General features: G+C 38.8%; 1 protein-coding gene across 1 annotated transcript in view; it reads right to left on the bottom strand.

Annotated features, from left to right (window-relative positions):
- Positions 1-16845, bottom strand: part of LOC118412980 (CCAAT/enhancer-binding protein zeta-like) — a 26184-nt gene extending 9339 nt beyond the window's left edge. The window contains exons 1-20 of the mRNA XM_035816115.1: positions 16661-16845; positions 9204-9293; positions 8605-8663; positions 8014-8212; positions 7588-7696; positions 7027-7215; positions 6654-6721; positions 6027-6152; positions 5126-5171; positions 4605-4648; positions 4212-4296; positions 3744-3828; positions 3107-3203; positions 2749-2833; positions 2477-2556; positions 2137-2171; positions 1607-1748; positions 379-459; positions 201-248; positions 7-83 (exon numbers count right to left, since the gene is read on the bottom strand). Of these exons, the coding sequence (XP_035672008.1) occupies positions 7-83; positions 201-248; positions 379-459; positions 1607-1748; positions 2137-2171; positions 2477-2556; positions 2749-2833; positions 3107-3203; positions 3744-3828; positions 4212-4296; positions 4605-4648; positions 5126-5171; positions 6027-6152; positions 6654-6721; positions 7027-7215; positions 7588-7696; positions 8014-8212; positions 8605-8663; positions 9204-9293; positions 16661-16780 (1865 nt within the window). The 5' untranslated portion in view covers positions 16781-16845. The remainder of the gene's footprint in view (positions 1-6; positions 84-200; positions 249-378; positions 460-1606; positions 1749-2136; positions 2172-2476; positions 2557-2748; positions 2834-3106; positions 3204-3743; positions 3829-4211; positions 4297-4604; positions 4649-5125; positions 5172-6026; positions 6153-6653; positions 6722-7026; positions 7216-7587; positions 7697-8013; positions 8213-8604; positions 8664-9203; positions 9294-16660) is intronic.
- Positions 16846-17283: the final 438 nt, after the last annotated feature.

The raw sequence follows: 17283 nt of genomic DNA, 5'->3' as shown, positions 1-17283 counted from the left end.
TCTACAACTTCTTCTTCATCTTCTACGGCAGCCTCCTCCTCTGGTAACTCAACATCCTCAAAATGTTCCTCATCATCTGACTCCTAAACAAGAAAATACAACAACTTTTACATCTTAAGAAAAACAGTTGTTGTGCTTTCATTGACCCTCAAGTATTGTGCACGAAATTGAGAAAAAACATGTTTGATCAATATACATACCTCTGTAGCCAGGGTGATCGTCCTCAGCCCTGGATGTACTTTTGCAATCTGAAAAATAAAATAAAATAAAATAAATATAATCATGGATACAAAATGTGAAAACAAAAATTACAAGAGATGCTTCATCATTGGCTGAGTACCATTTTTTGCTTGATTTTGGAGAGACATGCCGACTCACCTCTGATACTAAGAACAAGGCACCACACACAAAGGATGGCTGCTGACCACAGCAAACTTGTAGTATTCTCTTAATAAAGGCCTGGACAGGAGAGAGAGACACTGTTAAAATATGCAACGACCTCAAAACACTGCATTGTTCAGGACAACTGTTCAAATACACTCCTATTCTTCTCCATGATATTTTGAGAGAAATGAAGTCCATTCCAAGACACCATGAGGGTTTTTAGGCGATATTTATAATTAGTCTGAATTATTTTGAATAAAAGAATATCTGAGCCACAATAATTAAATTATTTTCAAAAAATTGACCAAGAAAATACTCATTTATTTGAATTTCTTTGAATATTTTAGAAACATTTTGAAAGTAACTGTACAAAAATATCTTTATTTAGAATAATTGTGAAACCTCTCTGTGATTATTTCACTTTTACAAATATTTACAAAAAATGGTAAACCTGGCCAAATGGTAAAATTAGTTTATTGCCCCCATAAAAGTAAGCCCTATTGTTGCATCTGCATATTTTTAGATTTCACTGCTGGGCCCTGGTGGATTCTTTGTGGTGGGCCATTGTTGCATGGCACCCAACCATACTTTGGCAGGATGTGTGAATTGCTATATTCCCAGCCCACCGAACCATTTACAAAAAATGGTAGAAAATGGTAGAAAATGGTAAATAATGGTAGAATGCTGTTATCATTATTTAGAAACCATTAGAAGTATCCAATTCCACACCATGAATATTTCCAAAGTTTTACAGGACCAGGGAAATATTTATAAAGTTGAAACAGTGTTAAAAATATTTCTGAAGTATCAAATGTCCTAGACATATAATTACAAAACTTTAAAATCAGTTCTAAACAATGGCAACAAACATCTGCATGGTGTCTTGGAATGGACTCTAACAGTAAATGTCTAGAAGAGAGCTAGAGTATTACTACTGTACTACAAAACGAACTTAAAACACTGTTTGTAAGATATCCCCACAAAAATTAATTAACAGGTCATAGTGCTCAATAGCAGGATTCGGAGACATAGGTGCCCATGGCCGCACCTGGGGCAATTACTGTCGTATTTGGGTCACCTGAGTGGAGCCAAATGACCGCTTGCTCCAGACCCTTGCGATTTAGCCCCGCCTAATGTATGCTCCTTGCAATTTAGCCCCTGGCAGCGAAGAGAGAAGTTGGCCCACCCAATAACTAATAACAACAAATAACAGAATCCTGACCTTGACCCTCTTGAAGGCCACATCAGACTTGACAGACTTGTACAGCAGGTTGAGGAACATGGCCTGTCTGGAGGAGTGTTTCAGTTCGGGGTCTGACAGTTTCCTGTACAGGGCTGTGTAGTACCTGTCTGATACTGCTTGTCTTCATATACAAGGAAAGGAAAAGTCTATGAGCTTTTGTTTACAACTACTATTCTGGTAGCCAAAAGAAAGGATAAAGCAATGATTCCAAACCAAGTAAACTTTACTTACAAAATGTACAAATCATTGGGGAAGTAAGAAAAAGGAACAGCTATGCAAGTAGGACATGATGGATTTACTGTATTTCTGTCTACTATACAAGTCATGATAATATTCACATTTTACAACTTACATACATTGTACCTCCATCCATAAGTTACCATAAAGATTAGACATTAGGCAAAGAAATTGAAAACAGTTGCTGTAGCCTACTGTAATAATTTTAAATCGAAAATAACTCTCATGACAGAAGATCAATTGAAAGAAATAGAAAAGGAAAACAGTCTCACCTTGAATCCATGACTTGGTACAAAAGCATCAGTGCCTAAATGGGAAACATATAATCTCTCATTCAGTATCTTACAAATGCCTATATCTCGATAAGGAATTGTCTATCTATGTATATGTTTATCAGAGACCTTTTACAAGCAACATGTTCAAACTAAGCTAAAGGAACAGTGTGTTCTAAGGAAAGAGAAGTATAGAATTTCACTATAGGGAACTCTAGGGCTAATAACGTGGGCAAGCACAAAACCCCCATGTGAATCAATCATTTGGACAGCATGTTATACACTATGTGATATAAAAAAACTTATAATACATGCTGAATATGACACAGTCAGTACATACCTGTACACTGATGTTGAAGTTAACAGCATGGACCACTTTGAACAGTTCATTGATCTGGGTATCCACCTTCTCATCTTTAACTGTCATGGAGGAAATAAACTTTACTTTCAACACGAAGTTTGTCACATTTCCAATAATACGATATCTGTTCAATTTTTATGACTATCTACATGTACATGTAGTACCGACTTCAGAGTGATACATGTAGTAGTAATTCTATCAATATCTATTCATCAAAAATGATTCTAAAAAATACAATTGTAGTGACGTACCATCAGCATAAGGGAAAGCCCTGTTCACACCAGTCAGTAGAGCACTCAACATCTTAGTGTCCTTCTCTTTTTTCTGTACATACACCTGCATGGAATTCATAGTAGATCAGATCTGAATCAGAAAAGACACACTGGCGCCTCCTAGTGACTTTTATACAAACTGCAGACCGAGTGACTTCGGAATACTACACGATTGACACTTCTAGCAATAACATTATGATCTTATAGCTAACAATTGATACTACCATGAAAAATGCTAAAAGTGCAACTACTTGTTGTATTCTAGAATTTATCGTTTTACATTTGTGTGAAAAATACAACAGAGCTTGCACAGAAACCACAGCGACGTATGCCTTACCTTGAAGAATGAGAAGTAGATGGTGACCAGCTTGTTGGCTAACTCACTACTGTCATGGTCAAGTACTAACTGGTTCAGGAAACACATACTGTAGTACCTGTTATGTAGCAACAATCAGAAATAAGACAATAAATCCTCATATTATAATACTCAGAGAGAAAGAGCATCAGATTTCTGCTAACAGAAGTTAATTAAGAAATACAGTTGCTACTATAAAGCATGATCATTTGTAATTTCCAGGTACAATGTAAGTGAAAATGTAATATTCTCATACATGTCTGCATCTATTTTGTCAGTCACTTTAAGACATCAAAACTGTTTTATTGAGGCCTTCTTGTGGATGTCTTGAACTCTTTTTGGTGAAGTGTCCCTTTGAATTTGTTGATGCTGCATTAGTATACCTCTTTAAATTTAAATTACAGTTTTTATCTTAAATGATGGGATTATGAAAGTTCATATCAGCCAAGAGCTAGACAAATCCTGTTGCAGCAAACACCAAGTACGTGTATCTAAAATTATATCACTTAGTCTTATGCAAACAATGTTACACTACTAAATCATACTATTACAGAGATTGATGTACAGGTAAGGTGCTTTTAGTTGCAGTGCTAAGAGACAGAAGAGTGAGCACACATACTGAGCCTTGGTGCTGACATTGGGTCTGTACAACAGTCTCTCCACTTCCCTCACCACCACTATCCGCATGTTGGGGTGGATATCCACTGCAAACAGGGAAGAAAATACAAAATTATTACTAACTGTAAATGTATTAAAGCAATTTAATTTCGCGGTAGAGGGAAAAAGGACTTTTCGTGGTGGTTTTAAGTTCGCCGTAGCACCATGCATTGTAGTCTCTTACTGCCATGGAAAAATGTTCACTGTGGTTTTAAGTTCGTGGTGAAGCAGCCGCCACGAAAACCACGGATATTAAACCACCGCGAAAGTTTCTGCATTTACAGTTAATCATGAAGACTATAAATCATGTAGATCGTGTTACAGAAAGTCTAAGTACAACAAATGAAAGTTGGAGTGCAAAAAAAGGCTACGGTGGTACGGAGGACAACAAACAGAATGCATCTAGTTTTTCACAAACAGATGGTTTTACCCAGTTTTCCCAGAAGATGTGCTGCTTTGGATGCAATCTTGTAGTCAGGGTCACCGACCTTGTTTACCAGTAATTCCAGTAGCACCTGAAGAAAACATCAGCATTATATACATCATCAACTGTATTATAAACACAAGTAAGGAATCATCAAATAAAGGCAATACCAACAAATATCATACTTAACTTATCTGTTCAAACAACTGTCCTACAAGCATATCTATAATCCTCACTGGGCTGCATCAGAAAAAAATTTATCCTCGTTTACGTGTTAAATAGTAGGCTACTAACGTCTTGAGAACAGTAGGAATGAAGATTCTTAGTGTAATATTATTCAGAGCAATCATTAGTGAATTGTACAGTATCAATCATAAATTAATGGTAAGCTGTACAAACCTTTTCTTGCTCTGGTTTATTACTCAGAAGTTCCAAGACAGTACCTGTATAACAGGGATATACAACACAGTAAAGCAGGTGTTGAGAACCACCAACATTCTTAATTTCACCAGTCGGAAATCGATTATGCCATGGACAGTGTTTCATTCTTTTGAACTTTATGAGGATGGTTAAGGCCACGTGCAAATAATGACCCATGACAACTGGCTGAGAAAGGTCTTGAACTTGGCCAGAACCCACGTGGGCGACCCAAGAGGAGATGAATAGACAGTGTCAATGAAGATCTTAGAAAACTGGACTTGCGAAAAGCCAACCCCCTGACAGAGGCGGATGGAGGGCAGCAATCAGACCAAATCGACTTAACGAAACGTCCAACCCTTGCAAAACAGGGACCAACAGACGCTAATCTGGATAGTGAGTGAGTGTGTTAAGAAATATTTTATTGAAAGATTCCTTCATTCCTAGTCTGTGGCATATGTTCAGCTTGTATGTCTGAAAAAGTAGTTCACTACACTTCTTACCTAATGCCTTGGACTTGTTTGTTGCCACAGTGTCATGTGCCAGAGTCTGAAAAGACAAACATGAAGCTTATTAATAATTGCATGGCCAAACATACCCTTATTAAGGATATGGCAACAGTACAAATCTAATTCTGACAGTAACTGTTGTACTAACAATCAAATTATCAATGGAAAAGCACAACCTTGAAAGGGTCTGATCCAATTAAGTGTGAAGAATGACAAGTAACCTTTAACACATGTATATGGACACATGTATTTCCTATAACACATTAAAGGAAAGGAGAGAATCTGCTGCAGTAAAGCTCTTTAAGGACATGTTAAGACCCGAACATCCACTGCATGATCTTGTGCCTCCTCAGAGACGCACAGTTACTGGCAGGCAACTGAGGAACAAGAACGCGTTCACTCTCCCCAAGGCAAGAACTGACAGACTGAAACAGTCGTTCCTCCACACTGCAGTCAGACTTTATAATGACTCTATTTCCTAGCATTACCATCAGCCTGTGAGTTCGGATCTATGCTTAGTGTTTGTTAATATATTATGTATTTTTGTTTGTTGACATCCTGCACGTATAAGTTTCTTTGTAACAAACCTACGCAATTCAGGGTATACCATGTGTGTATTTCCCTGCCTATGTACGTTTGAGGAAGAAATAAATAAATAAATAAATAAATATGCTAGAAAGACTGTACACCAAAACTTTGCACTGGCACAAGGGTAAGCATGTCGCAGTTAAATGAGATCTTGTATGTGATAAATGCTGTACCTGTCATGCCTCAGAGATGTTAATTCAAAACTATTCTTAAGTACCATGGCATAAGTGTTATTTAAGGTCTTTCACAGCTTCACAAAAATTCCACCCAGTAAGTTATGGCAATACTGAACTTTGGCAATACAAACCTGTATAGCTGAGATGAACTCGGCATACAACTGTTTGACCCTGTCCTCATAGTACCACATGATGAGCCTCCTCCTCCTCCCCTCCTGGTTACCACTGGTGATCTCAGGTAGTATGGACAGGGGATGCTGATGGGGACAGGCAGAAAATACAACAATTGTAACTTACTGAACAAGAGATAATAAAACTCAAATGTTTAGAGATTTGGTGAACTTGTTTTTGTCTTTTTCATTATTGTGAATTTCTCGCTAATCCCTTTTATGCATTTTCCCGCCTTTATTTGAAGCTTTGTAAACGGGCCAAACCTGACTTCCATCCTACAAGTTACATCTAACACTTTTGCTATCTGGGCCAGCAGGAAAAACTTGATACACACACCAAGACAAACAAACCCCAAAACAATTAATTCCTCTGTTCTCATGGTTGTACAACTATAGGATTACTCTTAAACAAAAAGACGTCAAGCTTTATGACACATTTTTTCAAAGCTGCGCTTTCTTGAATTTTGCCCACTAGGATATTGCTACTACATCACAACATATAATGTGAAAGAAAGCATTTCTTACGCACCTTTAATAAAGTTAGAATACATTTCTTTAATCAAGTACAAAAAAGCAACAATGACTTACCTGCTCAAACATTTTCAACTTTCTACCATCAGGAAGGAGATCAGACAACCACAGTTCCTTCAAAGTGTCTGGGTATAAATAACAAACACAAGCATGTATCAACACACAAATTGGTGTATTCATGAGAAGAGTAAACTACTACTAAAAGGACCTACATGTAGTAGTGCACAATACATTTCAGACATGAAAATACCCTGGGTACAGATGTTATAAATACATATTAATGTTCCTAAGGTGGTTAAATGTGGAAATGATGTGGAAACAGTTTCAACTTCTAGTTAGTAGCTCACAGGTTCAATGATGAAATTGATGATGTACACAATAGAAAATTTACTAAATGAAAAAAGAAGAAATTGTCATGTCCCAGACTGACCGACAGCTTGCGTTGCCTCCCTCCGCATCTTCTTCTTGGCCATGTTGACCAGTGTCTCCAGACTGGCCAGGTTGTGTAGCGGTGCATCCTGTATCAGCACGGTCAGTCCCGCCACCCTGTCCGATAACGTTCCCGCAGTGGCAACGGTCTTCAGCCAGCCAAAGTCCGAACTCTTCCTCTTGTTTTTTACTACAACCGAGAAAAAAAGATCTTAAGGTTAGGCCGAGGAAAATCAATGTTGCGTTTCCTATTTCCAATCAATGTCCTAACAAAATTTAGGGTCGGTAGGTAGGGATTCTCTAAATTGATTAGATTTCAACTGAATGAAAAGATCCAACAAATACAATATAAAACTATAATGTATTAGGATATTGGTATGATCGATATACTGGTAACATTTCCATCATACAGATATATACTGTGCAAGAACACATTTCTGTTGCAACTGAATCTACGAGAACATGTTTGAAAACTATTCTACATGTACAACGTTTTCATGCGCACACAAGTACATTAAGTACTGTAAAATGACAGGAAGTTTCAGATCATTATAAAACCTACACTGGTTGTGCTGCTTGACTTCCTGTTCAAACAACTTGGCGGCCTCTCTTTTCAGCTGCTGTGCTGATGTTGGGTTGACTGTGGGCCATGTGGTCGGGTCTGTTGGGAACTGATGTATGATACAAACAACAAGAACTTGAGGTTAGTTTATCATCTGCCAAATAATGCATGACAAGATGGGAACTTAAACAAGAGGATAAATCAAATATCTCTAAAAATTTACCACTTGAAAAAGAAAAGAATGATTAAAAGTTGCAGATGGCATGAAATCAGCCTTTCAATATTTCTGCTGCAGAAAAAAATTGTAACTTCTTTTAACTATGCATTTTAAGTTGGGAATATGTAAATGATGTATCAAGGTTAAATAAAGGTTCCCAAAAAAAAAAAATGTACACTTTGTTATCAATGGGTATATATCATCCTAACCTCTGCCTGGTACCACCTATCCCCTGGAGCAATAATGAACTTTCCCTGTGGTTTCTTCTGTTCCTGTGGTTGGGATGAACTGGACACCTCGCTTACTTGGACATCAGCTGGGTCTTCTTTTGTTTCCCTCATTAGCATGTCTTCTTCTTCTTCTTGTTTGTTATTGCTTGTTTCTGACAAACCTTCATTTTCATCATCCCTAGAATTAGAGAGCAAATCAATCATTTTATTGTCTAATTCCGAGCATTACCTACAAACTCTTGATCAGTCCTCTATTGAAATGACCCAAAGTCTATGTCAAATGACCTGAATGAAGGTGTAACATAAGCAATAGTCTTAGGATCGTTTCGATCGAGAAGGATCATAGGACTGATTGAAAGCTTGTTGGTATTACATACTATACTTTGTGTACAGAATAAGCATTAAAAAATCTTCATAATGTCAATTGCTGACACAGATGAACTTTATTTGAAATCAAACATTTGCTGGGAAATGTTGAAATTAGACCTGAGTACCTGAAAGGAGACTAAGGCAAAGAAATGAGTTTGAACATTTGTCATACTACACATCATGTTGATAAATACAACCTACCGATTTCCACTGGGGGCTTTGATCTTGTCTAGTCCCAACTTTTGTATAATTGCCTTAATCTGAAAAATAAAAAGGTAAAGAGTTATACTAGTAATTAGATTATTATGTGTAATGGTACCAGTATATAAAACACACTATTACATAGATATAACAAATGGTTCAAGTGGATATGTATTTGCAGCAGTATCCCAAACATTAACATCAAGTTTGGAATTATAAGCCCTTTACAGAGATCAGAACGAATGTGCGACGACAAAAATTCTAGGTAATATGTCAAAGGTAAAGGCCCGGAAAAGAAGAGAAAACCCGCCTGGACAAGGACTGTTTTCAATTTCAGGGCCTTTACCTTTGACATATTGACATAAAATACCTGTTGACGCAGAGCATCAGCACATGCATTCGGATCTCTGTAAGAAGGCTTATTAATAATATTATACTCTCACTTCTACAACCACCAGAGGTCATAATATATCACCAAACCATCCTGGATGACAGGCTGAAAGGTTTAAATGAGAATTTCGAAATATGAGGCTGTAGCTGTCTTACTGAAGGGTGATGGTGGTGCAAAAGCTGTTGGTTGTACTTTTTAAGCTCCTTACCTCATCTGGTTCTACATCACTCCCTTCCTCCTGTTGAAGTTCCATCACGTCTTGTGTCTCGTCAATCATCCTTAGGGTGTTGTAGTCACCCTAGTCAAATAGAATAACAAATTTCATTATTACCAATGAAGCTAGATATTAGCAAAATATATACAGCAGTTTAATACAAACTACCTTGTATACAGTCAAACCAGCCCAAGAAGACCACCAGGGGAATGGTCAAATTATATGTACAGCCAAACAGGTCTGTGTTAATGGGAAAAAATATCCAAGGGACCATAAAGTGGTCATATTGGTCATGTTCTCTTTATGATAATGTAGATGTGGTAGTACAGGTTTGACTGTACAAAGTAAACTGCAAATGATATAACAAGTAAAACGAGTAAAAAAAAAATCAAGGAGCATTGAAAAAATACAACGAGTAAAAACTAGTAAGGCCACAGCAAGTAAATTTTATGGATGACATCAGCGCGCGCATTAATTTTCGCCTGATTTCAGAAAAAAAAACAAGATTTTTTTTCGTCTGCAGGGATGGTCAACATGACGATAAAGTACCAAAATGAGCAAATATATTGTGTTGCAGCCTAATCATTGTAATTGTAGAAGTGACACTTGTGAGGTACCCAGGACTGTAGTTGTATAGAAATGAAACTTATTGGATAGTCGTAAAATTGACACCAATATGGAAGCTATGAGTGTGGTTACCAACTTTGTTGGTGATGCCAGTCTACCACACTAGTGTCATTTTTGCCACATCATCAGTACATGTCTTAAACACAGGAATGAATGCCTTGTTGGCTCTGATACCATGTTTTGTCCTTTAACGGTGCACACACCAATTCTTCCGCGACAGGGGTCCGAGATAGTGCGCGACAAAAATGTGACGAAAGGGTCTCGAGGGTCCGTGTTTGAGTTCAAATTTCTCATAATCTGCTGCGAAGTGGCATTTGATACTGGCATGGCTAAAAAGCGTAAGAAGTGATGTGTTTTTGGTGCAAATTGGTTTTGGGCCCGAGTATCACTTCCTTGTATTTCTACGCGTTGGAAGTGATTCGCCCGTTGACCCAGATTCCCCATCCATATGCGGTCTGTGAGCCGTGTTGCTATGAGGGTCTGCATGGGGGGTCCTGACAACGCTTTACGCTAAATTCGGGACGGTCGACAACGCTTTACGTTAAATTCACGAAGGCAGGCAACGTTTTACGCTAAATTCAGACAGGCTGACAACGATTTACGCTAAATTCTGGAAGGCTGGCAACACTCGACAGAGGCGGGGTCGTGCTCCGCAAGAAAGATTGAAATTTTGACTCTCTGAAACACTATTCCCTGCATTTTGAAGGGAAATTTTCGCTGGCAAACAAAGCTAAGTTAAATGGCATTTCTAATTAAAGAGTCCCAGGTATTCAGCGTAAGCTTATGAGGGTGACGCCAGCCAACTTATTTTTGCCACGTCGAGCGCCGACGAAAGTCCGGGAAAATTTTGAAATCCTGCCCCCCTGAAACGCCATTTTTTTGGCTATTATAGAAAACTAAGTGAAATTACATTTCTATCAGTAAAAAATGTGTTTGGGGTTGACACGTCACATCCCCCAGCCATGATACATATTTTTTACGAAGTCGATGACCGAAGGTGAATAGAGTGGCAAAGGAGATCCGGCTAAATTTTGAAATCTTGACCCTCTATAAAACGATATTTTGTGCATTTTGATGGGCAAATTTCTATTAGCAAAACAGATCTTTGAGGTTGACACACATCCCCAACATATTTTCAGAATTTCGAGTTCCAAAGGCGCGAGGCGGCACAAGGAGGACCATGGAAATTTTGAAATCTTGACCCTCTAAAATGATATTTCCTGCATTCTGATGGGCAAATTTTGCTGGCAGACTAAGCTAACTTCAATGACATTTCTATTTGCAAAAAAAGAAGATTTTTGAGGGTATATACCATATTTTCACCATGTCGATGACCGAAGCCGAAGGTGAAAGGAGTCGCAAGTGAGGTCCGGCGAATTTTTGAAATCTTGATCCTCTGAAACGCAATTTCCTGTGTTTTGAAGGACTAAATTTACTGGTAGACTACGTTTCGACTTACGAAATTTGGGAGGCCAGCTACGATTTACGGGTAATTTCTAAGCTTAATTACGCTTTACGTGAAATTTCCCCGCCTACTTTACATTTTTCAGCCGCCTACTTTTGTTACAAAATCCCACAGCAATTTGTCTTGATAAACCTCTGGCAGTTTTCTGATAGCTTACTGGGTCTTCGGGGATCTGAAGACTGTCCTTTTGACGAATGTCCCACATGTGTATTAGGTTTTCTCTGTTGTTTACATTATCTGAGCTTGCAGCAGACACTGCCACCACACCTCCAAGGAGGCGGGGTTCTAATATCTGGACCTTTGAGTGCATGGGCCTAGCTCTGTGTGCCTGTGACTATTTTCTGGACTATAACTAGAAACACAACATGCCTGATTGTGGATGGATTCTTTCACAAAATGGTAGAGGTTAATTCCAAGATGTAAACTCTTAAAGATATAAGCTGACAAGAAAAGTTGCCCAGAATACACCAAAAACCATGTTTAGGGGTCTAAATTTACAAATTTTTCCTGGGGGAGGCCCCCCAAACCCCCCCTACAGGAGGGGGGGAACCTCCCTCCCGTACCTACACCCCGCTCGCCACTTCGTGGCTCGCTGCAAGCCGCAAAGCGGCTTGCCTGCTACTTTCAGATATTAGCCTACTACTTTAAAAGTTTCTGACAAGGCTGCACTGGCTACGCTTTACGGTAAATTTTCCATCCTCACTACGAATTACGTGAAATAAAATAGCTTACCCTACGAATTACGGGAATTAAAAAGGCCTGCCTACGCCTTACGGAAAAGAGCATGCAGACCCTCTTGCTATGCCTCGCGCGTTATTTTTTGCTTGATTAATCTTAGGTGTATTCTCTTTCCGACAATATCAGTCATTTTCATGACTAAAATATAGGTGATGGGTTTATTTCCACGTCAAAAGTCCCCTTTTTTGCATACTTTTTTACGTGAAAAAAACTTTTCTCCCCAAAAAATTATGAAAAGTAGAGAGAGTGAAGAAACTGAAACCCGACTGTTCTTAAAGCTGGAGCGATACCCTTCATTCCCATATACGGCTTTTCTACTTTAGATTTATTTTCTTGGAAGAGACGGCCTCTCGACTTGAGCAGCAGCCTCGATTTGAGACCCCAAATAAACTGGGGTGTGCACCGTTAAATTCTTTTTGCAACAGTCATCACAACTTTATGGTGCCTATTTTTGAAAATGTAGCCACCTTGCTTTTTTTCGCCCTATCGCACTATTTTTGCAGTCTGCAGAGGATGTCATCCATAAAATTTAATTGCTGTGGCCTAACGTTGTGTAAACACATGCGGTATAATTTGTACAAATAGTATGTGGAAGTATGGGCCATAGTGCTTTGTTACAATGAACGTGAGGCCCTTTTCTATTATTTCATTCTATTTCCTTGGCCTCAACTATTGACTATAGAAATTGATAAAGGGGACGGTGGGAGCAAAATCCTGAACAGTATGAGAGAAGTCTAAGTCTAAAAACACAGTGCACGGGGATATCGGTAATTATCTGAACCGTATCGGAAATACATCGTCTCTAATAACTGGAAATGTATCGGAAAACTGCACGTATTGTCACCATAGTTTGTGTTCATGTGGAACTGCGTCGGAACTGTGTCGGCCACTTAACGTTTTCCGATACAGAAACGATGACCTTCCGATGGGAAAAAAATTTCCAACATAAATCCGATGGTTTTCCACGAAATTTATCGGAATCACATCGGTTTCTTTTTCCCACAGATTTCCGATGGCGGTCGCCAAGGCAACAAGTAACAGACATGGCAGATGGGATTTCCCCGCTTGGATGTGGCCATGGCAACGCTGCTGAGTGACGTGTAGCCTCTTTATTGGTTACCATGGCTACTGAATGATTGACATCCGAAGCAACCACGTGATCCGTTCCATTATATAGCGTGGAGTGGCGTATCCACATTTCTACGTGCTAAATGTTATAGAATGAAAGCAGAGTTTGTTTTCTCAGCGGTAGCGTTAAGAATATGAATAAATAAATAAAAGGGAAACTTCAGACGATCACTTTGAAACCAGAAAGTGTGGGTTCGAGCCCTTGGTGCGACATTATTTTGAAGGGCAAAATATATTGTTACCATTTTGTTGGGGTAGAAAAACAAAACGAATTCCGAAGTCCCAACTTCCTTTGGTAAAACTTGCCGAAACGGAATCAAGTCCAAAGTGTGAAACTTGCCTACCGGCATCACGCTGGGATAGCCGGGAAATATGTATATATGTAGACCCTTGGACCAAACCCGGCAAGCTCGAAAGCTCCCTGGGATCAAGGAGGTTGATGATGATTGACAGGTTGGGCCCGAAGGCTCTTCCCCTAACACCTTACAGGCGATGATGTGTCAAGATTCCAACCACCCACAGGGCAGACATCACGCTTCGGCTTTACTTCATCAGCGTGAATGCCTGCTGACGCTGTGCGCCAGTTTTTTTAAATGTCGGCATCTTGAAAAGTGCCGCCCTAATAGGAGGTGTAAATATAATTCACGCAGAGAGTTGTCTATGCTTGCATACTTCAGAATGTGGTTCTTAAAGTGGCCAAATTATATCTTTTTCACAAAGCTGTACATAAAGAAACTGATTTTAGTGATTTGGACAAGAACAATTGCGTATATTTCATCGTGCGCCAAACCCGTTCACAAAACATGTTTATTATCAGAGCAATTCAATAAATAAAAACATTTCATAAATTATGTTAATGAGGTCCCGAGCATAAGTGAGTGTGAACACCACTCATGCATATAGTTGTCTACGCTTGCGTACTTTGTATGTGGTTATTGAAATAAAAACATTACATCTTTTTCACAAAACTGTATAAAAAGAAACTGTTTTAAGTGATTTTGACAATAACAATTGCGTATATTTCATCGTACGCCAAACCCGTTCACAAAACCTGTTTATTATCAGAGTAATTCAATAAATAAAAACATTTCATAAATTATGTTAATAAGGTCCAGTTTATGAGCGTTTTCTCTTGCCGAGCCGTCAACCCAGTTGCTTATCATAGATAGACGGACAGAAAATGAATACCGTACTTTCTCGATTAAAGTACCTTTGTTTGGGAAATAAAAATCGTTTCTGACTGATCTGTAATGGACCTCCTGCCTTCAACTTGTTAAAATAAATAAATCAGACAACAGTTCAGCCTTCGTTTCTTGCATGAATATTTTGGCACCGCTTACGCTAGTTAATGTCTTGTCACTGTCCACGGGCGCGGCTGGTGGACAAACAAATTCATTTGTGCATGAGCTAGTCCCTCTTTGAGATTTGTCTCGGTGTTTGGTTGCCACAAATTTTCGTTTTACCGGTTCTACATTTGGTTACCAGTTCTGCAAGTCTCTCTTTTAGTCTTATAGAAAAACAACACGTCTTTTGGGAGTTATGTTTCGGAGTTCGCCACGAAACGCCTGTGACAGAACCTGACGTTTATACGTGACAAGTATCAGGTTATTTTTGCTGTCAGTTTTCGCTGATTGGCTGTCAAAAATGATTGAATTTGCGTTCGGCAAAGTTTCAGACAGTCCGGCGCCGGCGGCACGATCTTCAAAAGGCCAAGATCTGTCAATCAAGACTACGCACCGTGGGAAAGTGTTCATTTGTAGTGGCCATCTCGGAGCTGCTGTTTGCTGATATAGCATCAAATCTCATAATATATAGTTCAGTTTTATCCAGATCCCAGACGATCCTCGCTATTTTTGTTACAGCGCTCAAATTTCAATCAAATATCTGGCTATATCAATTGCAATTTGAAGAATTGTACTCACAGAAAAAATGTGCCGCTAACATGCGTGTTTGTTTACACTTGAGGTACGTGCGGGTCCAACCTTTAGCTTGCGTTGTTCTTTATATCTTACCGTATTTTTCTGTGTTCCGTTGGTACATATCAAAATGCTGACACAGTTTTTGTAACATCGGATTTTATTGCTAACTTTTTGCACAGCTTTACAACCATATCTTTATGTGGGTAAATAACTCCAACTAAGTAAGTCACAGTTCTGTGAGCTGTTGTTAATCGCACGGCCGCGGTGACCGCGGTAAGAATTTATGCACATGTACAACGTATCTCTTGCGGAAACCTTGTGGCGTCTTCCATACAATTTCTGCGGATGATTTCGGGACGTCAAGAAAGTTTTGTAACTTTACGTATCCTAACTTCTGTGGAAGATTGCACGACGTACTAGTATTGCGGAAGATTATGGGACGGTCTGCTAGCGGAAGAACCGGAACGTCTGCAGAAACTTGAAGCGCATTTCGTGGCCGTTACTGATGACACATTTACGATTGTATTCTTTTATAAAAGGACTTATGTCATCCTCTTGCGTCAAAATATCTTAATGGATTTCATGGACCCATTTCGACGCACAGTATTTTAAACTACGGTGATTCTGAAAAATTGTTCCGATAGTGCACGTGGTTGTCTGGTTGATCCTTTGATCTGTCTTGTACTACATGTATTACTATTACGGTCCGGCAAATGCTTGACTTTGTCTTTTTTATCAAGTGATAATATCCATATCTTGTTAATAAACTATAGTCTGTGTAAACTGTCTTTGGCTGAGTTCATGTTAACTTCGAAACGTGTTAGTTCCAGGATTAGTGTTAGTATTAGAGAGTTAGTGTTTAAGAGACAAAACGAACTTTTGAGAAAAACAGTGAAACAAATGAACACGAAATCAAACTCAACGGGAACAAAACGGATAAATCAATACACAATTTAAGATAAATCGGTTCTTCCGTGACAGCACATCTCCATCCTCAAACTTTGACGGTATTGACGAACCTGAAGAACGGGAATACACGACATTAGTCATGATCAACATAATGCACTGGTCAACTAGCCACCGAAAGTGACAGTGGTTAAAAAAGCGGGCACCGTAAAATTATTAATTTCCCTGGTTAAAAAAAATGTAACGTTAAAAGAAATATGTATGGTAATCAACAAAACAGTATCAACTCTGTAGCTCGTTTACTGATATCGAGATATTCCTACATTATCCTGTTAATCGGGGCCTGACGCCTATCATGACCTCAAGTGACCTCCAGTCGGTGCGTGAAAACCGACACATTTCCGACATCCATCGGGCACGTATCGGAAGGCTGACGGGATCCGCCGGAAAACAATGGGCGGGCGCCATTGATTTGGCCTGATTTCTGGATTTCTGTCGGATCCAACGTCGGAAAATCTCTATGTGAAAATCCGACACAAATCTTACATAATTACGTTACCAACCCGTTAACAACCCGACTTCCCCGTGCACTGTGAAACGTGGGCAAGAAAATAATTTGCAAGAAATCCACAAATAAAATTGATAAAACTATCTTAAATAAAGCACACCTTATTTCCGCCAAGTTTCAGAACATCGTCCAATAAAAAGTCGTCTTGTTCTTCCGATTCTGAGTCAGAATCCGATATTTCTTCATCTTTTGCTGTAACTTTCGTCCTCGTGGCGGCCATGTTGGACTGTAGCTCATTAGTATTCAGTGGACGATGCCATATGCCTTAAACTATGGAGAGAGTAATACGTCATAATCGTTTAAACTACAATAGGAACAACTCAAATGCAAGTATTTTATGTCAAATGTAAGTAATTCTGATTCAAATACTTTTCAATATTGTATTATGATGTACTGTAATGTGTGACATCTATCATACGGATGACATTTGAACACACAATAGTGTAACAAAAGATTTTGGTCCCTTTTTATGTTTGGCACAGTCTAAATGTTTCACAGTAACTACTACTAATAGGTAATCAATCCTATGAGATATACCATAATTCTCAAATGTAGGGGAGTCCTATATTCATTTGTAGGCACTATAAATGAGACAAAATACTATTATTTGTATGTTTTAGTATCTATAGTTTATTTCTTATACTTTTTATAGTGCGTATTGTATATTTATGACGTTTAAATGCCTTAAAAGTGTCAAAATGTCAGGAAAGTCTACCCCCTTTT

The sequence above is a fragment of the Branchiostoma floridae genome, chromosome 1, assembly GCF_000003815.2.
Source record: "Branchiostoma floridae strain S238N-H82 chromosome 1, Bfl_VNyyK, whole genome shotgun sequence".
Lineage (NCBI taxonomy): Eukaryota > Metazoa > Chordata > Leptocardii > Amphioxiformes > Branchiostomatidae > Branchiostoma > Branchiostoma floridae.
This window is presented reverse-complemented; position numbering and strand designations above follow the sequence as displayed.